General features: G+C 33.8%; 2 protein-coding genes and 1 long non-coding RNA gene across 4 annotated transcripts; 2 read left to right on the top strand and 1 right to left on the bottom strand.

The window, feature by feature from the left end:
• Positions 1-238: 238 nt before the first annotated feature.
• LOC149738737 (synaptogyrin-1-like) lies at positions 239-1,842 on the top strand. The gene has a single exon (XM_089874412.1). It carries the CDS (start codon positions 332-334, stop codon positions 1,007-1,009), a length of 678 nt encoding a protein of 225 aa, XP_089730538.1. The 5' UTR covers positions 239-331; the 3' UTR covers positions 1,010-1,842.
• Positions 1,763-26,626, top strand: LOC149738735 (WD repeat-containing protein 90-like). Of its 2 annotated transcripts, XM_089874313.1 has the most exons (37): positions 1,763-1,902; positions 2,311-2,439; positions 2,878-2,969; positions 3,344-3,491; positions 4,529-4,652; positions 5,130-5,316; positions 5,624-5,809; positions 6,260-6,408; positions 7,046-7,212; positions 8,866-9,067; positions 9,460-9,626; positions 10,135-10,303; positions 10,921-11,020; positions 11,501-11,675; positions 12,049-12,213; positions 12,571-12,720; positions 13,170-13,269; positions 13,571-13,730; positions 14,117-14,273; positions 14,595-14,725; positions 15,097-15,218; positions 15,742-15,882; positions 16,337-16,448; positions 16,961-17,180; positions 17,559-18,219; positions 18,711-18,879; positions 19,771-19,910; positions 20,674-20,791; positions 21,085-21,292; positions 21,683-21,912; positions 22,388-22,513; positions 22,986-23,093; positions 23,437-23,562; positions 23,883-24,080; positions 24,679-24,885; positions 25,363-25,485; positions 26,152-26,626. In XM_089874313.1, the coding sequence occupies exons 1-37, from the start codon at positions 1,872-1,874 to the stop codon at positions 26,395-26,397; spliced, it is 6,144 nt and encodes a 2,047-aa protein (XP_089730439.1). In that variant the 5' UTR covers positions 1,763-1,871; the 3' UTR covers positions 26,398-26,626. The 2 variants fall into 2 exon arrangements, with proteins under 2 accessions (XP_089730439.1, XP_089730440.1); XM_089874314.1 differs by lacking the exons at positions 1,763-1,902; positions 2,311-2,439; positions 2,878-2,969; ... (4 more) ...; positions 6,260-6,408; positions 7,046-7,212 and adding an exon at positions 8,324-8,346 and having other exon boundaries at positions 8,804-9,067.
• Positions 22,342-24,798, bottom strand: LOC149738736 (uncharacterized). The gene is made up of 2 exons (XR_016384592.1): positions 24,664-24,798; positions 22,342-24,069 (listed from the first exon to the last, which is right to left on the bottom strand). It is a non-coding gene; the product is annotated as an uncharacterized LOC149738736 (long non-coding RNA).
• Positions 26,627-27,688: the final 1,062 nt, after the last annotated feature.

Here is a 27,688-nt window from a genome sequence, read left to right as displayed (position 1 = left end):
TTATCGTAGGTGGGCGGGCAACGGGCTTCAGAAGTATATATTATTCTGCCAAAATTTACACATTGTGACATTAATGCTTGCGAATAGAACTATTAGGAATTGTATTATCAAAGTATATTTTAGCATAAGACGTATAATCTGAGTTTTAATAAAGTACAGCATGTTCAATAAAATGGTATAAATACGTTACACGAATGTTACTACTATACCGGCCGTTATACCGTTGGATTATGACTTTATTCAAAATATGTTTGTGTTTTCAGTTGAGGCAACTATACCTGTAAACTGTACTAAAACTGCCATTTTATTAATTTAATAATCTTAACTTGCCATGGATCAAGGCGGAGCTTACGGTGCAAGAAAGTCTGGGGAACCTTTCAATTTGATAGAGTTCGTGAAACAACCAAAGACAATTTTACGTTTATTGAGTTGGGTATTCTCCATCATTGTGTTTGGGTGCATTGTATCGGAAGGGTATGACAAAAACGAAAGCTGCATTTTTGGGGACGATCCAAATGCATGTCATTATGGAGTAGCTATTGGCGTACTTGCATTCATCATTTCCACTGTGTTTTTCGCTGCTGATCTTGTTTTTCCAAGTATCAGCAGTGCTGAGAAGAGAAAAAAGGTGGTAATGGCCGACGTCTTCTTTTCTGGGTCCTGGGCTTTCCTTTATTTTGTCGGATTCTGCTACCTTACCAACTCATGGGCAAGGAGGAACCCAGTAGATCCTGCCAGTGCCGATTATGGGGCGGGTAATGCTCAAGCAGCAATTGCGTTCTCGTTCTTTTCCATTATCACCTGGGCTGGGCTGACCTACTTCGCAGTACAAGCTTACAGACAAGGCTCTATCTCAGCCTTTGCACCTTCCTATTCAGACCCAGGTATTGAAAGTACAGCACCTTACACCTCCTTCCCTGGAGCAGCAGAAATGTCATCGCCAGGTTACCAACAAGGACCATTCAAACAAGAAGCAGAACCATCTGGCTACCAACCACCCACATATTAACATTGGAAATTCTTATAATAAATGTATATACGGCAAATAGAAATCAGACCAAACTGTAATAAACATATAGTGTAGTTAAGTTGTACTGTTCTTAATTCATTTTCCTGCCACAGCAGGCATTAATATTCTCTGCAAAAAAAATAATTACAAAGTTTGAAAAGACGATAGGTATATACATATATACATATATATATATACAAATTATTTTACCTCAGCTGAAGTAACATCAAAAACAATATTAAAGTCATTGCATATGGATGGTGTTATGCTTCAGTTGCTGTAGTATATTGTATCCAATTAAAACCGAACCAGTTTTAAATAATTCACCGGAAATGTAATGAAATACATGTCAATACCTGAATCTTTTAGCAATATATGGTTGGTGTGTTATTGCTTATGTTGTTATTTGTTTTATACACCATGGTTAAATATATAATGCACACAAAATCTTCTGCATTAGTTTTTAATGTGTGAAACATGGGGTTATATTCTATGAAAGTAAGGTCCTTGTCAAGAACATGGGATTTAGGCCAGAAATGGCCCATTATAAAACCTAGTAATTGGTAGTCACATCTTTTTTGGTCATTTCTACATCTGACCAACTACATGTGTGCATTACAATGCATAAGTAATTGGGGGTTTAAATATTCTTACAAAAGGTAAATTTCTCCTGAGATTTTTAAACACAATCAACATGTTATTGTGATACACGTTGTGCAGTACGTTCTGGCTTTTTATAAATTTTACATGTCGTAGTTTTATTTTGTGTCTATTGTTGAAGTGTGTTGTTCACCTTGTATGCAACATGTACATTGTAATACTATTCGGCGCAGGTGGTATTATTAAGTGGTTAAGCTGAAAAATGAATGGGCCACAGAATCCAAACCGATTATGTAAGTTCATTTTCATAAATTTAATAAACAGACCAAAATCTCTGTTATTATACTTCTATGTCTTTAATTTTATTGTAAAAGTTGAGGTAGGAATTCAAAAAAATGTATGATAAGAAATGTTTTACAAAAATTTTAAACCTAAATACCTGCAAAATTACAGAATTAAAGCAAGCTGTTTTCTTACAAATTGCAATATATCAAAATTATTTTATAAAAAGAAACTGTTTAGTAAATTTTAAATACCATCACTTCAGTATAGGTATAGCATTTTGAAAAATGCAAACCTGATATTTTTGCCTTGATTTTTAAAGTTGTTCATAGTTTTAAATACTTTAACGAGAAAAATGCAGTCTAAACATTAAATTTACATTGTCTGAAATCATTTGTTAATGACAATTTCTCCCACAGTGTGGCAACATCCATTCGTGAATGTTTTCAAGCAATTTAAAGTTGAAAATTGGAAGAAAGCTTCAAAAGAAGGAGATGTCACCTCAGTTATGGATAAACATCTTAAATGTACTGTCTTTAAAATACAAGGTACTGTAACATTAAATTATTATATTTGTTGTTGTTGCAAATTGCAATAAAGCCCTAAATTTCATGGTAGTAGGTACCACATACCTTGAAATTCTTTTGAAACAATGGCAGCCATAAAAACTGCCCTAGGCTCAAAAACATAACCTTTAAAGTGATTGCAAATATGCACGATAGGAATACGCAAATATGTTGGGCTACTGTATTAAAAAAGTTCTAAGGATTTTTTAGGCATCTGTAGCTTAGAGCTGCTCTTTTTTATTGAACCTGCATTTATAACTAAATATTAAGAGTGTTATACAGCCATCTTCATCAATACTTAATCATGAATAATATCTTCCAGGTTCGCAAAAAATAATCACCCACAAACGTAACCAGGCACATGTATATAAAACTAAACAACTCTGTTAAGATATAGATAAATAAGTTACATTTATTCAGGTTCTATACCAGCAGGAAATTTTATCCAACTTCCAAGAACGAGCACCCAATCATTGGGTCTTACTGGACGATTTCTGTATTTCATGTTCAAGGTAATGTTTTGATTTCGGACTAATCTTTTCTGCATTTTAATATACTGCAAGAGGAATATATAAATCTTTTTAATTAATGTAGCCTATTTTTTTTGTGTTAGTTTTTTTATATTTTACCTGCTTAAGTATATATATATATATATATATAGCTGTTTTTTAAATATTTTTTTTATATTGAGTAATGACACCCTTGGCACCACTAATGTCACGCAGTTGATTTAAAAAAGCAAAAGAAGTAATAAAACCAATGTTTTTTTGCATAAAACTAATTTTTCTTCAGTGTCCTCCATCCATTATTACACGTCCAGAACCTCAAAATTTTACCAAAACTACATAGTTACATTTTAGGCATCATAAAAATCTTATATTTCCAGCCACTCCCGGCCAAATATTTTGTTATCCACGTTGACACGGTGAGTGAAGATGGTTTGGTCGTGCGCATCTCGTTTTCAAATTTATTCAAGGAATTTAAATCAACGTCTACGTGGCTGCAATTTCCCTTTGCTTGTCAACCAGCTAAAGGTAACAGCAAAACCATTTCTAGTTATATCTTTCAATGCAGGTTTTCAACTTTGCAGTAAAGTTGATGTTTACTGTCAGTGTAACAGCTTAAATCTTATCTTGAAATACAATGTGACACAGTCATCTACAAAGTTACATTCGTAGTAACTCGTAAGAGGGCACGAGGAGTATGAAACAGAACACCCGTGTTATAACGACTGAGGTTTTCTATATATGCGTGAATAAAGCAAGTTACATTCATTCATTCATTTTGGTTATAATAAAAGTCTTTATAAAGCCATTTTCTATGCTTTTCTTAAACTTTGCAATGAAACTAATTAAATGCATTAGGCGAACTACATGTATTAATCTAAAATGTCATTCAACCCAATTGTAATATCTCTAGAATTACAAATCAATGTTTTCATTCAATTAAGTACGTGTACAATTCCCTTTATTAACTACCATGGGTGAAGTATTTTATTACACCAATTGAAGTAACAGGATTGCTGCAATCTTAGACAGTTCCCTTGTGTATAGGAGGATCAATAACTCAGATAGAGCTTGTTTTTGCTAATTAAGCTTTTTCTGCTGCAGTGACCTAACTAATCAGTAAACATATGGTTATTTTAAAATAGCTGTCATGCCTAAGAGTCTAAAACTAGGTTATTAAAAACCACAATCATGAATTGGAATACCTATATCATTAAGAGCCACAGGCATTAATTGCTTTAAAAAACTGTCCATATTTAAATTAATTAAACTAAAATTTGAAAAACTTTTTTTAAAGTACCTTTTAATAACCACAGTCATAAATAAGAATAACTGTGTTATTAGGAGCCACAAACATTATATCCTTAAAAATTTTGTTCACTTTTGAACTAAATAAACTAAAATTTAAAAACTTCAAGATTTTCAAACTACTTTTTAAAACCACAGTCATAAATAAGAATAACTGTGTTATTAGGAGCCACAAACATTATATCCTTAAAAATTTTGTTCACTTTTGAACTAAATAAACTAAATTGTGAAAAACTTTCAAGTTATTTTTAATACAGGTAGTGTGGAACATTGTGCAGCAGTTGGGGCAAAAACCAACTTCATGGGACCAGCTCCTGTGGCTCAAAAATGGACGACATTAGTCTTGGATCTGCATTATATATTATCTATGTATATAAACAGGTTGGTCTGATATTACCAACTATTAAATAAAATTCAACAGCTGAACTAATTAACTCTGATGTATATTTACCTAGCTGACAAACTATGATTTTTTAACTTTCCTTGTGTTAACTTTTTATATGTGTTATCATTTGCAATTTCTGTAAGTATAATAGGCCTATACTCCTTATTTACTTAGATTGTTCTGTACAATCTTGGTTAGAAACTTTCCCTATGGGTCAAATACCTTGTCATTAACTTTTTAGTATTTTTTAAAATTCATATCAAAAAGTAAGCATTACTGTGGCTTTTGGAAATAATTTCTTAAAAACTGCAGAAAACTTGATGGGTCCAGATTTTACAAACAGAATTAGAACACAGAGTTACAAATCCCTTTAAATTTATTTTTCATTGAATTAGTAAAAAAACCAAAGGAGTTAAATCCTACTTTACTGCAAGTAAAAAAATCTAGTTTCAACAAGAAAATTACATTTTTAGGAAATTCTCTCATTTAAAAAACATTCGCATCTGTGCTAACGTGTTGATAAAGAATTGTTTCACGTCGGATATCTCATATGATCCTCGCATCTCCATCATCCAAGCTCGGAAGATGGGGATCACATCTGTGGATGAGAATTCTGCTCCCATGCCGAGAGAGATGAATTTCTTCGTCCCAAAAAACAAGGTGAAAAGTGAAACCTTAACATTATTGATTTTGTTTTTTTTTATGATGCATTTAAGATAATTTTATGATGGTATTAATGTTTATTTTTTTGATGATAAATTTAAAATATCTTTTTAATGGTGTTATTAATTTAGTTTATTTTTTTGATTATGCCCTTTTTTTATTCTATATGGCTGAGGTTCTGCAGGAAGGCACGTTAGTGGGTGTGGGATTTAAGCTAGCCTATTATCGAATGAAATTATAAAAATCCCCCCCCCCAAAATAAAAATTTTTTTAACATACATTTTCTTGATGTAACTATCAACAGGAATGGGACGATTGTTACGACATCGTTCGTTTTCCTCTCGACTCTCCGGCTGATCCCTCTCTTCCATTTGATTCGATCCGGAGGTCAGATCTTCCTCTCTCATCAACCCAGAGGAAGATTTCATCCAGGAAGACAAAACGAAGCAACGCTGCTCCTGGAGTCATCTCAAGTCCAGAGAGAAAAGAGGTAAATGGTGGAATTAAAATTTAAAGTCAACGTCAATTACAAATTCAAAATAAAAACAACTAAATAAAAAATTTACAAAAACTGCAAAACATGATTGAATCTCAAAAAGTACAGTCTGAGCTAATGTTTTTATACACAGACTTGACGTTGAGTTCATAAAACATTACATACTCTACTTTTTGTATGCCTTCCTTGAACCAGTGCCTGGGTGTAAAACAAACATTTGGCCAAATTGGATGAAATTAGCTTTGGATATGCAAATACAGTAAATATTGCAACCTTTTATACACCTACCTTAACCCAGGGTTTAGTGTTATTATAATTTGTTTTCACAAATCAACAAATCATCTAAAAATCTCTTTAAAACAATCTTAAAAATCTCATAAAAATTTTAAGAGTATCAAAACCCCATTTTTTTAATTTGCTTACTTATTCATTGTTCCACAACAGACAAAGAACTATGACATCACAAAGGACACTGGATCGTACCATGATAACCTTGCTGTTGCCACCAGAGTAAGAAAAACAAGAGATAAAGTTAAAGTGGCATCTGAACTACCTACTGTTGGGCTTTCTATGCTTGAAACATCTAACGCAAGGTACGGAAACATGTTTTGTAGTAAAAATAAACAATATTTAATGTCAAGATTAGAAATGTTTTCTTACTCTAGTTAAAATCAAGTCAGCAAACACTTTTAAAAAAATATAATTAAAAAAGTGTAATTATTGCCATTTGCCAAGAAAGTTATTTAATTGGAACTTGTAAGCAGGCAGAAGCTGTGTGACATAGAACGCTTGTGTTATAATGACTGTCGTGACACCGCCGCCAAGGAAAGTTACACTCATTCATATCATGCCTGTATAATAGAACGTTGGTGGTAATTACCAAACTTAGCCTAAATATCAGGTCCTATGACATACAGCAGGTCTCGAATCACGTAGATTAGAAATGCTAAAGGTTGTTTATAGACACATATGCCAATTAATAGTAGCATTCACAAGCCTTGAACTCATTACCTGTGATACATACTTTAGAACAAAATGGGCCGATATGTTTACGCACTTGATGTTGGAGTGATTAAATAATATATCATACTAACTACACAGTTATAATACTGTAGTTTTATTCCCCACTTAATATTCCACCTACCATCAAGTATCGCATACATCTTCAACCTTATTTCATGAAATAATATCAATTCAAGGTTAGAATCTAAACTAACATTTTACTTTCAGCTGTTCTGACCCCAACATAACCATGGTTGAATCTGCAAAAGGAGACATCCATGTTTTTGCCGATAAACCGGACATAGTTGTTCACAGACATTATTCAAGCTCCACTGGCAAACCTAGTGTGGCATCTACCGATTTAAAGTTGATGAAAACAACATTTGAAGGCAAAGGTAGGAAACTAAGGGATTTTGCATTGGCGTATATGGTTGCTCTTGCTTGCATAAGAAGCAAACTTCCAAAAATAAAGGGCAGGCAGTAATAGTTAAACACACAATCCTGTGAAACAATTTTTTTCATAAACAATTTTTTTCGTTTTTGTTTGAAAAGGGTGGTGAGTTATATTTAAAGCTTTAGTGTATGGTTAGCTTGGATCAATTCTAAACCTTGAAGTTATATTATTTAAAATCTAATCTCAAACATAAAATGTCTGTTTATTATAGCTTGCAATATTTACAAGAAATAAACTTAAGGTATTTTTCAAAACAGTTTCCTCCTAAACTAAATGTATCAAATGTCTTTGGGTTTTTTTATATTTTAACTTACATTTTACTATACATTCATTCACATATATTTTTTAAAATTTTAGTCCAAAATAAATCATACTACACAGTTATAATACTGTGGTTTTCCCCACTAAATATTCCACCAACCATCAAGTATCGTATGCATCTCCAACTTTATCATTCCATGAATAATTGATTGAGACAGCTTCTACTTTGTCTTATTAACTTTGCTGCTTTGTTGGTGGTCAGTTGTGCAACTTTGTGCATCTGTTCAACTTTATAAAAAGTAGGCTTACTGTATCTAGGGGTGCAACGAAACTTTCTTTATTTAACAAAAAAGTGCAAAATGGGGCAAAAGAATGTGTTTTTTTGTATAAACTCCAAACTTTGTGCGTGTGAGGGAAACTTGCTAAAATTAACAGTTCGTTCTAAAAAGGCGTGTTGTGTAAAATTGTAAAATATGGATTTATAAAAATTTGTGTCAATATAAATCTAGAAGATAAAAACATATTGAGCTAAAGTCTGACTTAATGAAATGCAAAACATTACAAAATAAACAACCATTAAAAGGTGTAAGTGTTACTGTGATTATTACAAAGATTATTACAATTAACATTTTATCAAAAATGTAAAAAACTACCTTTTTTATATAATAATAGGAATATAAAAAATACTCATACTTTTTGGGGTAATGAGCCAATCCTGGCCTAAATCCTAGGACCCATGGCGTGCCACGCTGCAGAACCTCACCCACATAAAATACTCATTTATTTACTTACTTTTATTTTAAATAATGGAGTGGTATGTCTAGGGATGCACATTACAGAATTTCGAATCCATGAGATTCGAATCCTTTTGTATTCGAATCTAATTACGGGATTCGGTATTCTGTTTAATGATGTCATTACACGTCATCTCATATACTATATTAACAATTTTTGAAACTTATTAATTTTGAAAAAAAATATTTTTGTGTTTGTGGGACTTTCGAAAGTAAACGTTTCGTAACGTCTGTTAATAGCCTGCTATACGTTTCATGACGCAAAAACTACCCAATAGTACAGTTTTTGATAATTTTACAGCTCAAGATCCAACAAGGCTGTTATGAAAGAGTCAATAAACTGACTTTTGTGGGTAAAATTTTTTTTTCCTATAAATATAAAAAGATTCGAAATTCTAGATTCGGAATTCTAGATTCGAATTAAAGTATTCTAGGATATCCTAGAATACCTAATTATTCTGTAATGTGCATCCCTAGGTATGTCTCTGACTCTGTGCCCCTCTTCACCCCAAAAATAACCCCTACACCTCTATTTATAGGAAATAAATCATCTCGCCAGCAAACACTACATGACCAATCACATCGCTCCAATAAAACATTACCATTCGAACGCTTCAATCAAAACACTGGTGTGTTTAATTCAACCAATCAGAGCTCATCGTTACAACCTGATCCGATTTTAAAACTTCGACGAGTGATTGGATTTGGAGGTCAAAGTTCATCCTTTATTACATCACACAGGTATATTATTAGATCACAATTCTAGTTTCGGAATTTTCAGTAAAGTTAATGGCCTAACTATTAAATTAGTAAGCAAAATTCTTCTTCTCTATTGGTGCAATAGTAACTCAACATTTAATTTATTTAAAATAATAATTTTACTTAATTTTTTAGCTGTAGGTACACTTTGTAAAACTTATTTTATGTTAAGTAAAATTTATTTTAAAATTGAAATTAAATTGAAGGTTACTTTATTAATATTACAGTTATATCTTCACTTTTAAACAAATCCCAAAATCTTCCAAAAAAATACCAAACATTCCTAAAATTTGTGTTCGACAGAAAATCTTTAATTTTGTGTTCAAAAAATATTCTCAGAAACAACAAAAAAATTGAAAATTTGTGTTCAACAGAAACATATCATTGTGGCATCCTGGGTCTAGCTTGCATGGTGGAAACGATATCATCGTATATGCGTGTAACTCGGTAGTAGTTGCCATGGAAACGGCAACAGGGCATCAGCATTTCTTCATAGGACATACTGAGAGTGTGACAGCTATTGCCTTCAATCAAATGCACAGTAATTTCTAATTTGTACAATTTTTTGGGGGGTTTTTAATCTTGTATATGAACTTATATGATAGTATTTAAAAAGTGTTTTTAGTACTTATTTAATGAAGTCATTAAATTTAGTAATTTGTCAAAAAACTATAATGTTGGTTCACACTTGGGATATAGTAGGGAGGAAAGATGGGACACCTTTCATTTTCCCTGTCCCATTTGGTAGTAAACAAAGAACATTCAAAGAAATATAAAGCCGTATTCTCACGACTCCCATAGACCGTTGTAAATTGTTTAAAAATAGATCAGGATTTGAATACCATGGCTAAAGGTGTCTCCATAGATCGCTGTTATTCGTTTAAAACACAATCGGGATCTTTGGATATTATGTGCTGAAGGTGTACTATCTTCCCCCACTCTACTATATATTGAATTTATACAATGTTGAATGCCTTTGTTGGTGATACCTGGTTTTTCCGAAACATATTAAGGCTAATAACCATTGTAACCCATACGCTTATCTACAGGTGCAGCACCGTTGATATTAGCATCAGCACAATCTGGGGCCGGAGGTATAGTTCGCATATGGAGGTTCGAGTCACAGAAATGTGCGGCTGTCATAAGGAGTCAACATGCTACTAAGATGAACTTACTCAGCTTCTCAAGATCAGGAGCTATACTTGTTGGGGTGGGAAGGTAAGGTGTTTTTGTAGAACAAATATGTGTGTGTGTTTGCACTTATAACTATATAGAAAACACGTGTGTATGATTACACTTCTAATTTTAGGATTCTCAGTTTTCTCGGTGTTCAGCATTTTCTAGCGAAATAGGTTTTTATATGTGTTATTTTATTAGAATGTTTAAGTGCGCTTGTTTGTAATTGTTGTACTGTTGTTTTAAAGAGTATTATTAATTATATTTGACCATGTTTTAGCAGGATATTTGTTTTTTTCTTTTAATAGCACTATTAAGTGCTGCCACCTTTAGATTATAGCATAGCTGCCCTCTTCAGAAAGGCCATTCCTATTTTAAGCCTTAAAGAGAAAGGGACAGTCTATGATATATAGTAATAGTAGGGTGGGGGAGACAGGACACCTTTAGCACATAATATCCAAATATCCTGATCATGTTTTAAACAATTAAGAACGGTCTATGGAAGTCTTGGCAATACGGTTTAATAATTCTTTAAATGTTCTTTGTTTACTACCAAATGGGACGAGAAAATAGAACAAAAAGGTGTTCCATCTTCCCCCACCCTACTATACGGTAATATATTTTTTTTAAATTAACTTTACATCAACATTTATATACAGAGACGGCCATGGTAAAAATTTGATCATTGTTTGGGACACCAGTGGAGCGTTACGACACGGTTCAGTGACCGTCATTGCAAAAGCTCACACCGATGTTGAGGTTTCTATGATTTCTATGTGTAGCTTATAGCTATCGTTAATAAGATGTGTGTGGTAAATAATTAGGAGGTATTGTAGTGTTATATTTATAGGTTTATTTTATTTTGTGAGTGGATGGTAAGAAAAAAATGTAGTTTTGAAACAACATTTTTAGGGAAGTACTAAACTTTTAGGGAAGTACTAAACTGAATTTTTAACTTTGAAAAAAAAAAAGTTTTTTAGTCAAATTGTACTTTTTTGAAATTCTAAAAGGTTTATAATACACCTTATTTAACTTAATTCATTGCTGAAAAAAAATCTAAAACAAATTGCCATTATTGTGAAAGCTAACCAAATTATTAACAACTGTGTTTTTTGTACCTTTTTAAATTGATTGTTTTTTTGCCAGAATAGCCTTATATTGCAGTAGGGGCCAAATTGCTCCCTGGCTGTTTAACATTTTTCATATTTACAGACCACTATATAACATATTTCACTGCAGATTCATCGAATTGAAGTATGCCCGGTAGATGACACCCGTATGGTGTCATGTGGACGCGACAACCTTCGATTCTGGAGGGTAAGATCAAATCAACTACGCTCGTGTCCCGTTGCCGTACCAACAGATCGAAAAATCGGAGAATTTTCTGACGTAACTTTTGCTCGGGCAGGCATAAGTAGGTCTTGTTAATTGATTTTTTTTGCACTTTTTTGAAATAAATTGCTTCCAGGTTCATTTTTTCAAACAACATATAGTTTACTGAAAATGTGAACCAAAATCTCCAGTGTATTGGTTTACTTTTTCAGTAGCATTGCATGTTAAAACATTTGTATTAATCCACAAAAATACTGTTTTATTTTACCAAAATGAATGCAAATTTGAATATCTGTTTCATGCCGTATTGTAGCACAATTATGACATGAATTTGAATATGCACAATTTAATTCGGTAATGTGCAAACATTGTAGTACCTTGCCCACATAAAATAGAATGCACAAAAAAATACAAAAATCCTTATTTTTCTAATAAAATCCTTCCCTATACGCCAGTATCCTCCAAGAATTGCTCTGAAATTGTTGAAGAAGAAACCTCAGTCTTCACTTGCACTAAAGCTGGTTATATACTAGAGGTCGACTTCCATAAAGTTACCATAACAAGCATACATAGGTTGTTCCCATCAAACAATACCTCAACTGATGATAGCACTATGATTGGTGAGTGCATCTATTGGTGTAACAAAAATTTGAGCCAGGGTAATGAACCAACTCTGGCCAAAATCTAGGTTCCATAGCATGTCTCGTTTTGGGACCTCACCCATATAGAATAGATGCCACAGAATTTCCTTGAGGGTATAAACTTGTTTCTCGAGGGTAGAAAAAAGAGAAAAAGTAGATATGATAATTGTTGTGGCACTTAAATTTTATATTAATTTTTTACTTTTTGCTGTTATCTACACAAAATACCTATTTTTTCAATTGTTGTCTTAAAAGTTACTCAAAATGTCATTTTCGCCAGCCAATCAAATATGTTAAATAAAATTTTGGCAAGAATTCATATTTTATATTTCACAGGATTATCATTAAACACTGTAAGGTTCACTGACTCGTACGTGGCTACTGGATCTGATGACGGTTTCCTTCGTTTGTGGCCTCTTGATTTATCTTCTGCGTTTATTGAAGCTGAGCATGAGGGGTCGGTGTCAGATATTGACATTACTCCAGGTGTGTAGGTTTTTTTTTGTAAACGTACTTTTATTTTTTGATTGGGCTGAAGAAGTAAAAATTTACTTTTATTTTTGGTAAGGATATTGACATTACTCTATGTAAAAACGTTTGTAAATTTATGCCTGTTTTTTTAAGTATTCTTGCTAAAAAAAACTGTTTTAGATTTGTAATGCCTGTAGCAACAACTAATATATTAAATAAGAAGTGTGTAAGCAAAAAATTATCAGATGAGCTGTTAGTCTGTTACCTATATATTATGCTTATCAGCAAATTCTTTTTTTTTTGCAATGCTAGAAACACCAGTTTTGTGACAAAAAAGAAAAGCGCAACCAAAAACTCTTGTTTAATAAAGAAAAACCTCAAATAATGATTCCACTGCATCTGGCTGTATTATGAGTCTGAATAGGATTTACATATCAGTTTAAGTAACACTTGTTCTTTAACAGATGGTGTTAAAGTACTTGCATCCACCACTGCTGGCACCATTGGTTACCTAGATGTTGCTACGAGGAAATATTCAACGTTGATGCGATCTCATACATCTGTGTAAGTTGTATTGCACAATTAAGTTAAATATACAATATAAAGTAAAAATATAGATAAATACTAAATAGGAATATCTTAATTTTATAACACTAGGCTTTGTATGCTGTAATTTGATTTTTTTATGAAAGGGCCAATTATAATACATAACGTGTCTAAGTGCAGGAATTTAGCCAAGTTTGGATAAAATTCTAAGTTTCAAATTTTACAATGCCCTAAGGCCTGCCCAACCCTTACACAATAGATATAACAACAGAGTGATTTTTATTAACTGTGACTCTCAAATACCTTTATGACATCACAGAATACGAGATACATGCATCGACGGTCTGCGACGAACCATATCGACATGCTCCGATGACCACACCATTCGAGTTTGGGATATCGACACGCTTCGTCAGTTTTACGATTTCGCAACAGTTGACGAAACGCCGACTGCTCTTGCCTGCCACCCGCTGCTGGAGGTGAGATTATACTGCGTGCGGACCGTGGGGTTTAGACATTTTTGGTACTATAGTGCAAAAGCTGTTAAATTTGAAAAAAAACGTTTTTTTTGCAACTGTTTAAAAGTAACTATATCTCTATTTCCGATAACTTAATTTCGGTTAACAAAAGCTCATACTTTTATCTGTATTTTCCAAATGGTTAATATTACATTGTGGCGGCCTGTCACATGTGTGTACGTCGAAGCGTACGCCAGTGCCTTTTTATATCGTTATCTGCGGTATAAACATCACGTCTCGTGTTCATTCAGCTTCTTAGTTTACCGCTCGCAATAAAACAATATGCAACCACTTACAACACTTACATTTTGACATTAAGTCATCTTGTTGTAATTTATCGTTCCCAGATATTTGCTTGTGGGTTTGAGACGGGCACCGTCCGTGTGTTTCATGTTTCGAGCACTTCCGTTTTATCCGAACACCCTCAGGTTCACAGCGGGTCAAAGGTCGCTGCTATTGTCTTTACTGCCTCCGGTGAAAGATTGATCAGCGCGTGCGAGAAAGGTAATTTTATTTTAATTATGCTGCATTTTTTCAAACATGTTTTTCTGTTATCAGTTTTTTTCTAATTTTTTTTGGTCATTAGCCATTTTTTTGTATTGGCCAGTTTAAGTTTTTTCAATTTAAAAATCAATAAACCGTGTATGATTACCAAATTTCTTTATGACAAATACTTTATCCTGAGCAGCTGAGCTATTAACATACCATTACTATAAATTTCTTTTTTTTTTATCAATCACTTTTTGTATCAGTCAGTTATTTTTTTTTGTAGTCAGTCACTTTTTTCTTTTGTTTATAGTCTTACCGCTAAATTATTTTTTCCAGGAACGCTAGCTTTATTCGATACATCAGATATAGAGAAAGCTGGGGCACCAATGATAAGGATATTGACAAAGACAGCAGCACGTGGTGCGTATGGCCCACGTAGTATTGCTACAAGCCATGATGGAAGATGGGTAAGCAACAATGGAATTTTACAAGGGTTATAATAGGTGGTCCAGAGATTTATGTTGTTTAATTTTTATGATGCTAAATAAGTTCTTTAAGGCTGTATAAATTAATTGGTTAAGAAAAATGTTTAAGTTGTATCTTTTTTTATAAAGGTTAAATAAAGATTTTTTAAGGTAAATAAAGACATAAATTTAAAGTTAAATAAAGACATAAAGATTTTTTTTTATGATGAAAGGGGGCATTTAAACTTTTAGAAATTTAAGGTAAATGTTTAATAAAAATACTTTTTTCAACCTTTGAAAGATTTCAGAAGATTTAACACCAGTATAGCTTCATATAGAACTATCTGTTAATCATATATTTATATTTGCCACAGGTGGCTTACATTGGACCGAATGAGTTTACAATATCCATTGCATCATCAGCTACACTCAACCAAGTTATGAGGATTGATGTTTCAACTGGTGTCAAGTTAGACCCTGATATACTTGGCCAAAGGTGTGTGCTTTGTAAATATATCTTAATTGAAGTACTTTACCAGGCATTGAACAACTCGTTGCAAAGAGGCAAGCGCATCCGTCGCATTAAATATAACTGATGTAGTTAGTTCTATTCGCTTTTTAATAAATGAGGCCATGTTACATGTTGGGCGTAAGTCTGACAAACATCTCAGTTAAAAGGGTCAAGCATACAAAAAAGTTTTAGGAACTACAGTATCTATATAGTCCAATTCATGCTGTAAAAATGTCTTTTCCACTATACCAAATGTTAAAGGTTAAAAAATACCATTATTGGAGGCTACTGCAGCCAGAATTTTTGCTCCGTTACTGAATAGTTTAAAGTAATTTGAAACAAACCTAATTTAGCTATAAGTATTCAACAAATGCTGCAAAAATGACAAAAACAATGCCAATAAAAATAACCTTTCTTCAGCAAAACCATATACTTGCCAAACCTATATTAAAAGTCCCAAGTAATCCAATTAACCTTAACTTTTATAAATCAATAAAATTGATTCCAGATCTAAGATCGACCCTCCCCTACGTGTGCTGTTCTCCCCACCACCTGTCAATCATCTGCTGGTCGTAACCAAGGGCAACCGGCTGTTGAAACTCGATTCAAAAACTGGAAGTTTGATTTCTGTAACTGAGAATATCCACAGGTGTGTAGTGAGTGAATGTATGAATGAACGTAACTTGTTTTATCTTTGCTTGCGGGAAAATGACAGTCGATATACCAAAGGTGTTCTGTTTCATACACATTGTGTCAACTTACGAGTTACCATGTATGTTATTTTGTGGGTGTTTTAATTTTTTTTTGAAATTTAAACAAAGTAATTTTTACCAATAGCCTGTTTTAAACCACTGTCGTTTTGCTGCTTATCCCTCTTTTTCTTTGTTTAAATTAGTTTAACAATTCAGGTATATAAATATTAAAAGAAATATACAAGCCTTAAGCAGAGGTTAATTTCTTCATTTTAAGTTTTGACATTCTATTTTTTCTTCTTTCTTCAGTCTCTTCTTACATGAATGTTAGTTATCTAGAAAAAAATGTAGAAAAAACATATAAAACAATCCTAGATTAATCATAATTGTGTTTTCCATCATATATTCCAGAGGAAACACAAATGTAGTTTGTGTGACTGATGACTGCAGCCATCTAGTGTCAGCTGGTGATAAACTTATCAAGGTTTGGGATTATAAAATGTCAAAGGACTTGGATCACCAGGTATGAGCTATACTCATTTCTTTATAATCGATTTGTTCAACCTGTTGAATGCCTGTGATAAGGTTTAGGTTAAATTAAAAAATTCGGAATACATAAAAAAATGTTTAAAACATTTTTTCAGTAATAATAAATGGGGAAACTTTTTAAAAATATGTGGTAAATATTTCTAAAATCCTGTTTAAGTTGCTTTTATAAATGCATGTTTTCTATTGCCTAGAATGGACAATAGTAGTCTATGTGTGTAGTAACTAATAAGAATAAAGAACTAACCCAACCAAAGTAAAATTCTACATATACTTTGCATATACCTAACCCCCAAGCAGCAACTCTGCCAAAACATATATTAGTAGTGATATAGGTTAGGTAATGGAGTTAGAGGTAATAGACCAACTCTGGCATTAAATTAAAAATATCCTCTGACTCTGACATGCATAACCATAGAACCTTATGTATACAGAATAAAATAAACTACCTAATAACTAAGTATATTTATCATCAATGCTTTTTTACAGGCGTTTATTGGTCACAGTTCACCAGTTCATCGGATTATGTTCACGCCTGATCGATTATCGTTGATTACAGCCAGCGAGGGCGCTATATTCATTTGGGACTTCTTGGGGAATTCCCATACCCCTATTGCCCCCGTAACCATGGATACGACCCATGTTATTGGGTTGGGACGAAGTGTGAAGGAGGATTTGCTGATGTCAGCAAGAAAATCAGAAGATGAAAGTAAGTTTAAATAATGATTGTAACTTGTTTATCAGTGTGTGTGTGTGGACAGCAATGACAGTCGCTATTGCATGAGTGTTCTGTTTATGCAGACTTGCTCGGTTACGAGTTACCACGTACATAACTTTCAGGGGGCCTTTTTGGTTAATTTTTTTGTTTAAATATTTTGGGAAATTTCCTTTTCGTTTTACTTTGTACAACCCATTAGTGGCCACTTCCTTAAAGCACATTGCCGTGGGATCAAATCCAAAATGGGCACATATATGCACATTGTAAAAGTAGTTGATAATGAGTTGTAATGTCAAAATAGTTAAAACAATAGGTTGACTTTATTAATATTGTAATGTCATACTATAATTGTGGGTAAATTTCCATTAGGTGGCAGTGAAGAGGAGCCAGAGCCCCGGGAATCTCCTCCTGCCCCCACGGCCCCAACCCGGGTGAATGAATCAACATGGGTTCCCCCCGACACCCTTCGTACATCGGACTTAGATGCAAGCAACGTGTCCGAGTTTACTGTGGATGTGGATATGATGGCGGACTTGGTTGGGGGTGGGGGGTCTCGTGGGGTTACTAGGGGTTTGAGGGGTTTGAATATCACTATGCCGCGTGAAACAGCAATTTGTGAAAATGGAACTATGAGTCGGGAAAAACCGACTCGTGAAAACGAAACAATGACTCGAGAAAATGGAACAATTACTCAGGAAAAAGTGACTCATAAAAACGGAATATTAAGTCGAAAAAATGAGCGGAATACAATGACTCAGCAAAATGAAGATGCGGGGATTCCATCTTCTATTGATAGGGATGCGGCTCCTACTGAGGATGAAGAAGTCGATGGAGTTCCTGTCAAGCGCGCATGGGGTAGTTTGAGATCAACATCCGGAGCTGTGGAGGAGGAGGAAGAGGTTTTGATCTCATGTGATCCTCCATCAGTAGTTTCGCATTTCGTTCCAACCACCAACTACACACAACTCGCATCTCGGACCTATACTGCCCCAAGTGGTGAAGAGGGGTTAAAGTTAAAAGCTGTGGTTGGGTAAGTTGGATTTTCAAGTTGGGGGTTTTAATTGTATTTTGGGTTTTAATTGTATTTTGGGTTAAAGGTTTAGGGTAAAGAGATTGTATTGGAACAGTGAGTCAGTTTGTATGTGTTTATATATTCTTTGCACGCTGCTGTGGATATTCGTTGCAATGCTTCATATGGATACCATTACTGGTGTGTCATTGGGCAAGACACTTAACGGAGATTGCTCCAGTCCTGTAGTCACTAACATGTTGAAGCACTCTGTTGTGTGTTGAAGTATCAAGCAAACTCCGGCCTAATTCTCCCATGAACTGGCTCACTGTATGATCTCACCTACATAAATAGAATATATAATATATTCTATGTATATTTTCTATTCTATTTACTTCGGGAATTAAATATATCTATTTAGGGTCTCTTAAACTTGATTAGCAGTCAAAGGGAAGCAAAAAAAATTAAGCCATTTTTTCTAATATTTGTCATTTTTTTCTTTATATCATCAGTTACAATGGCAACGGACGTCACAACTTATGTTGGAATCCTTACACTGGGACACTCGCTTATTCATGCGGTAACGTGGTTGTCATAGAAATCTTACAAACGTCCGAGAAACAATATTTACTTGAGCACGAGGAGGAAATTTCATGTTTGGCGATCCAACATGATGGAGAGGTGGGTTGTATGCAGTGACGACCCCCTCTTTAAAACCCCCAAAAAATTATGTAATTAAAAAAAAAATTTGAACATTTTTGATTCAAACCCCCCTTATTTTTGTCTGGCTGCACCATTGGTTGTAGGTATGGGATAGTTTATGTATAGTAGAATAGGGGAATATGGCCTTATTTTAGCACATAATATCCAAACATCCTGATCGAGTTTTAAAGAATTAACAGCGGTCTGTGGGAGTCGTGAGGATACGGTTTTATAATTCTTTTGAATGTTCTTTGTTTACTGACAAATGGGACAGGGAAATATATTGAAAAAGTGTCCTATCTTCCCCCACCTTATTATATATTAGGTATTTAACTAAAACCTTCAGAAAAATTGAGAAAACCAGGATTTTTTCACTAAAAATAGACCAGTAATATTTTTTAACCAAAATCAAAAAACTCGCTATTTTACAAAAAAATTCCAGATCGAGGTGTTTGGGAAATGGGACAACTCTTAAAAGGCTTAAATTCCAGGTCCCCTGGAATGCCGTGCATTAGAACTCGTGTATTGGTTGATTAAAAATCAGTAATATTTTTTCACTGTCAAAAAAACATATGGAAAAATTTATTATTATTTCATTGCTTAAAAAGCATATTAAAATGGTATTTTTATAACTATGCGCATTGCCTGGAATTTACCCTTTATTTAGAGTTCCCATTGCAGTAATCTGTTTAAAATTTTCACGTGGTGATTTTTTAGTATAAAATATGAATATTTTTTAATCACCCACAAAGTAACATACATGGTAACTCGTAAGCTGACACGAGGTGTTAAACCCGTGTGATAACGACTGTCGTTTCCGTCCACGCGAGAGTAAGTTGGATTCATTTATTCACATTCATTTTTTTCCAGATCTTGGCTTCAGCATCTGGTAGCAATGGATTGGTGCAAAGTATAATATGTTTATGGGATATCAATACTGGAGTATGTAGGGCAAAATTAAAACACCATGAATATTCTGTCGTTAGTATGGCATATTCAAGGGATGACAGGTTAGTTTGGTTCAACCTTGGTAAAATTTGTTTTTGTAATTCTTAAATTTTGATTCATAACTTTTGTTAAAACTCATTTTTTTCTCAATCACTAAAAATTCATTTATTTTTACACAGAAAAACTTGTAATTTTTGTAAATTTAAAAGCTAAAATTTTTTTAATTGAACTGTGGTTGAATCTGTTTTTGTATTTCTTTTTTGTTTTATACCTTTTGTTAAAACTTGTTTTTCTCTCTCACTAAAACCAAGTTAATGAACTACTTTTATTCAGAAAAACTTACATTTTCTATATATATATATATTTAAAAACTTTAAAAACACTTTTTCTATAGATAAAGTAAAATTAAACTATTGTAAAATGTGTTTTTCCATTTTTTAAATTTTTTGTTTCATAATTTTGTTAAAACTTGTTTTTTTTAGTCGCTAAAAACTGATTTATTAACTAATTTTATACAGAAAAATTTACATTTTCTTTACTTTTTACAACTTTGTTCCAAGTAAAAAATAATTTGCCTATTCCTATTTTTAGTAAAATATTCCTTTTCTTAACTTTTCTGTAGGTTTTAGTTGAATACCTATAATGTATATAGCATTTAGTACTTGCACAGGGGTAATGGGTCAAATGTGGCCTAAATCCTAGGGCCCATGGCATGCCACGCTGCGGGACCTCACCCACAAAGAAAAGAATAGTACTTGAAACTTACACAACAAATCATACAGTTATTCTTCCCATAAGAGCAACATATACATTTTACCTCAACAGGTTCCTGGTCACGGTTGGTGATTATCGGGAAAATTCACTCGCTGTATGGAGTGCATTTGATGGGGAATCCCCTCCTATGTTACTGGCTTCAACCAAAACAAACCACTCGATAAACCAGGTTCGAGCATTTATTTAGCAATCAATTAATTATTATTAATTGTTCATTTTAATTTATATTTTTTGCGTTGTAAAATAAAACATCATTTCTAGTATGTTTTAAAGCCAATTACATAAATACAACAAGAAAAACTTAGAGGCAGAGAAAATAAAACTCTAAAACAGAATTTAAAAAAAATTAAAAATATTTAAAATGCCCGCAAAAAAACAACAAGCACGTATTTCTGCGGCAACAATATATACATGGTTTAAACATAAAAAAATTAAAATTTTTATAAAATTTATGTTTTTCAGGTAACATGGGATCCCTCCAACCCGAATGAGTTTGTCACCGTTGGCTCTTCTTCCTCTTTATTGTTCTGGATGCTGGAGGAGGTTGGGGAGCAGGTGAAGCTTCATCTGCACGAGGGTGAGGTCCCGGATGCGATCGAAAAAGATGGAAATAAAAAGAAAATTCATTTCACGGCAGCTTGTTTTAACGAGGATAGGACATTGTATGCCGGTGGGTTAAATAGTTTTGAGTTTAGTTTTTGTCCCTTTTATTCTGATGGTACAGATTTTTTGTGTTTTTATTGACAAATGTATTGCATTTTGTGTATTTTTTTTAAAAGAGAATAAATTTTGTGCACATTTTTGGGAATAATTGAGTTATCTAAATTGGCAGCCTGGAAAAAAATAACTAAATAAATATTTACAAAAAAAATGCAAACTTTGATTTAGATCTCAAAATGTACAGTCCGAAGGTGTTAAACTAAATAGAGAAAGAAAAAAATTTACACAAACTTACATACGTGATAAATTGGTAACTTGTAATAAAATGAACACCGTACAAAAAAACACAAGTACATGGTAACTTGTAATAAAAAGGTAAAAAAAATATTTTTCTCCCCAGGCACAAACATAGGTGTTGTGACAGCATGGGACACAACAACCAACGAATGTTTTCTCCATTGGAGGGCAGACTCCGCTGAGATCGTCGTCATGCAGGCCCGCGCTTGGCGTCTTTTGGTTGCGGGGGTGTCAAGGTCTGCTAGAATCTGGTCACTAGCTGGCAGTAAAGATCCAACGAACGAATCTGGAGGAATGTTTGTGCTCGAACATGAACTCTCAGTTCATGGGGAGGTCAGTGTTTCCAACTGTTTCCTCTCCTGGTGTTTTCATAGTTTACCAGTGTTTCCTGGTGTTTTTATAGTTAACCAGTGTTTCCCTAGGTTATGTTTATAATTTTTGTTATTCTTTACCAGCATTTGTTAGATGGTTTACAAGTGCTGTCTGAATTTTTAATGATTTATAAATGTTCCCTATATATGTTTTTGTGTATTTAACCAATGCTGAAACACAAACTTCATCACCAGTATTTTATACCTAACCTAACCCCTTGACCAGAAGCACTTATCTTAACTTTACATTTTATCGTTTAGTTAAAACGCTTGGGACTGTACATTTTGAGTTTCAATCAGTTTTTCAGTTGTTTTTTTTTTGAATATTTATTTATAAATTTATTATTTAGTTAATCTGCTTCAGGTTGTACATTTTGAGATTCAATCATACTTTGCCGTTTTTTTTATTTAGTCTTAAATATTTAAATTTTTTTCAGATAATCTCTGGTTCATTCGACGAGTCGCTCGACATCGGGATTGTGGGAACCACTAGCTCCACCGTCTGGTACATGGATTGGAACGAGAGGTCGACAATCAAGCTCGTCAGCGGACATAAAGACAAGGTGAATATTTCAATTTATAATGTTAGAAATTGGAAAGGTCTATGCAACATAACGACTTAGTCGAATTTATTAAGTCGTAAGCTGTATTTTGTAGGTACCATGTTATAACTTTCAAGTTTCTAACTGTATATTATTCTATTCTATAAGGGTGAAATTCGTTCTTCTTTTATGTATATAAGGGTGAGATTCTTTATTTTATACTATAAGGGTGAGATTCTAAAGCATGATATGCCATTGGACCTGAGATTTAGATCAAAGTTGGTTCATTTCTTCAACACTCTATTCTAGAATTTTTGCAAAATTTTGAGTAAATTTTAACACTCCAAAATAACTTCTACTTTAAAGCTGCATCACTAAATTTTATTGCGTTTGCATCTGACATTAGAACAATATCATATTCTTATGAAAACTGTTTTTTCATGCACAAAATTTTAGCTACAGCTCCTTACAAAAAAAGAAATAAATTCTTTAGATTAACGGGATAAGTTTTGACAACAACGGACATTTTGCGACATGTTCCGAGGATGGGGTGGTACAACTGTGGTCGGAACATACTTTGGAAATGGCAGCACAGTTTCAAGTCAGTTTATATTTATATCATTTATTTAAAATTCAGCTTTAATAAAAGTATATAAAACACCATGTTATATCATATATTTGAAAAATTTTGTGAAAAGTTTAAGAAATCCTGTGTATACCTCATGCTCACTGTCTAACAAACCATTGTGGCCATAATTCACACCTCATGCCCACTGTCCAACAAACCATTGTGGTCGTATTTTACACCTTATGCTCACTGTCTAACAAACCATTGTGGCCGTATTTTACACCTCATGCTCACTGTCTAACAAACCAATCTAACTTTAAATTACGCATCTCATGCCCACTGTCAAGCTTAGTAAACATTCAAAACTTTTCCCCAGGTTCTCGGCCAATCATGTACCTCCGTTGTGTTCAGTCATTCAAGCGCGACACAAACTGTAGGACCACCAAATATGGTCGCAGCTGGTTATTCCGACGGAACCATCCGTGTGTTTGATATTGACAAGGTGAGGTTGCTTGTATTGAAAGTTTACCAAACAGCCTTGTAGTAAAAGTTGTGCAAAGTTACAAATAATGCTCTAAAAAAAAACAAAACCTGTTTTTCACATGGTTTTAACCTGGTTTTTTTTTTGGCGACCTATATTTTTAGCATGGTTTTTAGGTTATATTTTACCTATACTTCATAGTTTTTAAGCCATAGTTTTAACATGTCGTATCTCTTTGAAAATGACACTTCAGCCCCTATTATTAAAACACGAATAAAAGGAAATCAACAGCAAACGACAGTCATTAAACTTTTAACGTAAAACCATTTTCTCTTTTTCAGTTAATTCTTAAACTGAAGCTTCAACCCCACCCCACTGTCGTCACTTCGTTGCAATTTTCCTCCGATAATAATACCCTGCTCTCTGGCGCCTCCGATGGTACAATTGCTGTGACATCTTTGGCCACCGGTGTCACTCTACGCGTGCTGCGTGACCACAAGGGTGCTCCGATAAATAATATTTCAGTTTCTGTTAGAGAAGTAAGAATACTAAGAATGGTGGAAATTAGTTGGTCTCGTAATTTTAGGAAATTTTTTGTTTCCCATTTCATGACTTAAAGTCTCAATGTAAAATTTAAGGAAAACAGTAAAAACGTTTGTTTAGCATCTAAACCAGCCATTTAAAAACATATATTTTAAAAACCTAATTAATTTTTAAAAACATCCTGACCCAATCAATAGACTCATTACGTTACAATTAAGAAACCTGGTTTATTAATATACTGGACATATAGTAGGGTGGGGGAAGATGGGATACCTTTTCGTTCTATTTTCTTGTCCCATTTGGTAGTAAACAAAAAACATTCAAAAAATTGTAAAGCCATATTCTCATGACTCCTATAGACCGTTGTTAATTGTTAAAACACCATCAAGATATTTTGATATGATATGCTAAAAGTGTCCCATCTTCCCCCACCCTACTATATCAGTTTGTGGTGGAAATTTTACAAGAAAAATTCCAATTCAGTGTGTAAACCTACTGTAGGACATCACCACTTGAAAAACCTAGAAATTTTCACCATTTTACTTTTATTTAACAAAAAAGTATTTTTGAAGAATTTACCAATACCCCCAACAGGACCACCCTGCATCTCTCTCAATGCTCGATAGCTCTCCTAGTGGTGAGAATCATTCTCCGAGGCTGAGTTTGTTCTGTAGCGCAGATCGTCGTGTATCAGTGTGGGACACTGAATGGCAGCATGATGTATGTAACATGATCGACTGGTTGACCTTTCCTGCTCCCTGCTTTGCTCCAGATGGGACCAAACTTAATCTCGATGATAAGGTAACTGTGCTTGGAACATACTTTGGTGTTCATTTGGTCGGATAATTACACAGTAATACACAATATACTGCAAACTTGAGTTGTTGTTATAAAAACTGGAATAAACATATAAACGTATGGGCTTTTATCACATTATTACTTGTATACATAAATTTAGATGCATTGTTTCAAGTTTTATTGGGTGTAGCGACCACGCTTATTTCTTTCAATTAAATCTAAATATGTTTTTAACTGTATGCCTGTTTTAACAACTGTTGTTTTGTGGCTATATCCTGTCTTTTTGTTTAAAATCTTTCTAAATCTTCGCTACCGTAATCGAAAAACAAATAAAATTTATTATTAATATATTGCTGAGATTCTGCATGTATCTAGGCATAAAATATAAAACTCATTATGCTAGTTTAATTTTTTTGGAAAATGATAATTTTGATTTTTACTTGTAGTTCCAATATTCGTAATACTTAACATACATTTTAGAACCATCATAAATTTGTCCCACCAAGTTTCTGTAAGTTTCATCCCACTGATCCGGACTTGCTTGTTTATTGTGGATATGGTTTGACTAAATCTTTACAACTCTATAGTCTGGCCAAACGGAAGGTAATGTAATTGCGAAACAGAATACTTGTTATAACGACTTGCTGTCCAGCCACGTGAGAATGAGTTACATTCATTCATAAAAAAATGGTCATTTGTGCTGTAACAATATCATACATGCATCCACAAAATAACATACTTGGTAAGTCCTAAGCTGGCACGAGGTGTATGAACACCCTTGTTATAACTATTGACGTTTTCTGGCCACGTGAGGATAAAGTATGTTACATTCACTCATTCATTTATGTTTATCCTTAAGGGTTGGCCTACTTAAGGGCTTACACATAGCTATTGCATGCGCCGGTTAAATCTGCATTATGTGTTCGTTGTATAAAGCAAATTGTAACTGAAGGATACCATGTTGAATGCTCAATAATTGATAGGTATCTGTGTTCCTTACACATGTTACTTCAACCCAGTGGTTACTTAACTTACTTTAACCTCGCATGGCCGGAAAACACAGGTGTTCATACACCTCGTGCCAGCTTACGAGTTATCAAGTATGTTAATTTGTGGGTGATTATACTAAACTAATCTGGTGAGATGGCCAACTTTGGCCTAAATCTAAAAGGCCCAATAGTGAGCCTTGCTGTAGAAGAAATTAGCATTAACCCAACACTAGTTGTATAAATATAAAGTTTCATGTGAAAACCAAGCAAAATTTCACAGGTTGTTAAGACTATTCCGCTACCAAATTGGGCTGACTGTTTTGATCTACATGGCCAGTTATGTGTGGTGGGTACCTCGTCACGGTTGGTTGAATTAATTGACGTCACACACGGGACGTTTCAAGATTACGTCGGCCATGGTCGTGACGTCACCCAAGCTGCGTTTTCACCTTCTGGGAAGCTGCTCCTGACTGCCTCTGGCGGAGAACTATTTGTATGGGATGTTTGTGTTGGAAAAACATCCTAAAAAGCTTTTTCATTCTACAGATTTTTGTAATAGTTGTAGTTTTTTACTATTTATACCGTATTGCCTACTGTGTATTTTTATCGTTCCTAAGTTTTAGGTTTATCTCTAGATGCCAATGTTAACCACATACGCTGCTAAGTGTTTCGTTCAAACGCTGCTATTTAATCATAACGCGGCCCGATGTGCTTTAGTTTTTATAGTGTTTTTAATAAAACTATTTTCGTAGAAATGTTATTTTGGAATGAAAAGTTGAACAAACTCTTTTATTAGGTCTTACAAATGGACGTTAGTTTACTGGTTGCAGGTTGGTAGTTTTAACAAGATGTTTGCAGCAGCTTCTGGTTTATAGAAGTTTAAAGCATAGATAGCTAAACATATATAGTAGGGTGGGGAAAGACGGGACACCTTTAGCACATAATATCCAAATATCCGGATCGTGTTTTAAACAATTAATAACGGTCTATGGAAGGCGTGAGGATACCATTTAATAATTCTTTGAATGTTCATTGTTTACTACCACGTGAAACGAAATATACAATGAAAAGTTGTCTCCCCCTCCCCTACTATGGTGGGGTGGGAGAAGACGGGACACCTTTCGTTTAGTTTCACTTTTTATTTGTTAGTAAACAAAGAACATTCAAAGAATTATAAAACCGCATCTTCACGACTTCCACAGACCGTTGTTAATTATTTAAAACACGATCAGGCTATTTGGATATTATGTGCTAAAGGTTTTCCATCTTTCCCCATTCTACTATATTTGTTCCCGCATTCGCATCAATTAATTTATGATTCTTACGACAGTAATAGAATAGTGGGTTGTGTTTTAAGTTGTTGCTTTTTATAGTATTTTTAATTAAAATGAATGTTTGTGTCTGATTTATCCTCGCGTGAAAATAACAGTCGTTATAACACGGATGTTCTATTTCATACAGCTCGACCTGCCCGCTTACGATTTACTTATTATGCGCGTGGCGCGGGCAACGACACTCGTTATAACTTGTTTCACGCAACTCTTGGCCGCACAAACGAGTTACCCTGTGTTTGGTTTTCGCTTTTATGTTTTTGATTGTAACTTTTGCACGTAATAATGATTGTGTAACGCGTCTCACGCATTTTCCCCAATAATAATAATTACTGGTCCTAGTGGCACAAGTGTGCTTTTTTCTTGTATGAGAAACACTCTTGAAACATTAGTTCAAACCAGTCAGTTTTCGTTGCGCGGTTACTATTATTACAGTTTAGTAGTAGAATCAGTTGCCGTGTACATACAGTAGTGTGGGGGAAGATG

The sequence above is a fragment of the Ciona robusta genome, chromosome 3 (genome assembly GCF_009617815.1).
Source record: "Ciona robusta chromosome 3, ASM961781v2".
Lineage (NCBI taxonomy): Eukaryota > Metazoa > Chordata > Ascidiacea > Phlebobranchia > Cionidae > Ciona > Ciona robusta.
The sequence above is the reverse complement of the archived record's forward strand: the minus strand, read 5'-3'. Positions and strand labels throughout refer to the sequence as shown.

What these genes read in the sequence shown, in the direction of transcription:
- LOC149738737 (XM_089874412.1), top strand. Translation starts at nt 332, where the DNA reads ATGGATCAAGGCGGAGCTTACGGTGCAAGAAAGTCTGGGGAACCTTTC.
- LOC149738735 (XM_089874313.1), top strand. Translation starts at nt 1,872, where the DNA reads ATGAATGGGCCACAGAATCCAAACCGATTAT. An exon ending in ACAGAATCCAAACCGATTAT is followed by an intron (nt 1,903 to 2,310) that starts GTAAGTTCATTT and finishes TTTCTCCCACAG; the next exon opens with TGTGGCAACATCCATTCGTG. An exon ending in AAGCTCACACCGATGTTGAG is followed by an intron (nt 11,021 to 11,500) that starts GTTTCTATGATT and finishes ATTTCACTGCAG; the next exon opens with ATTCATCGAATTGAAGTATG.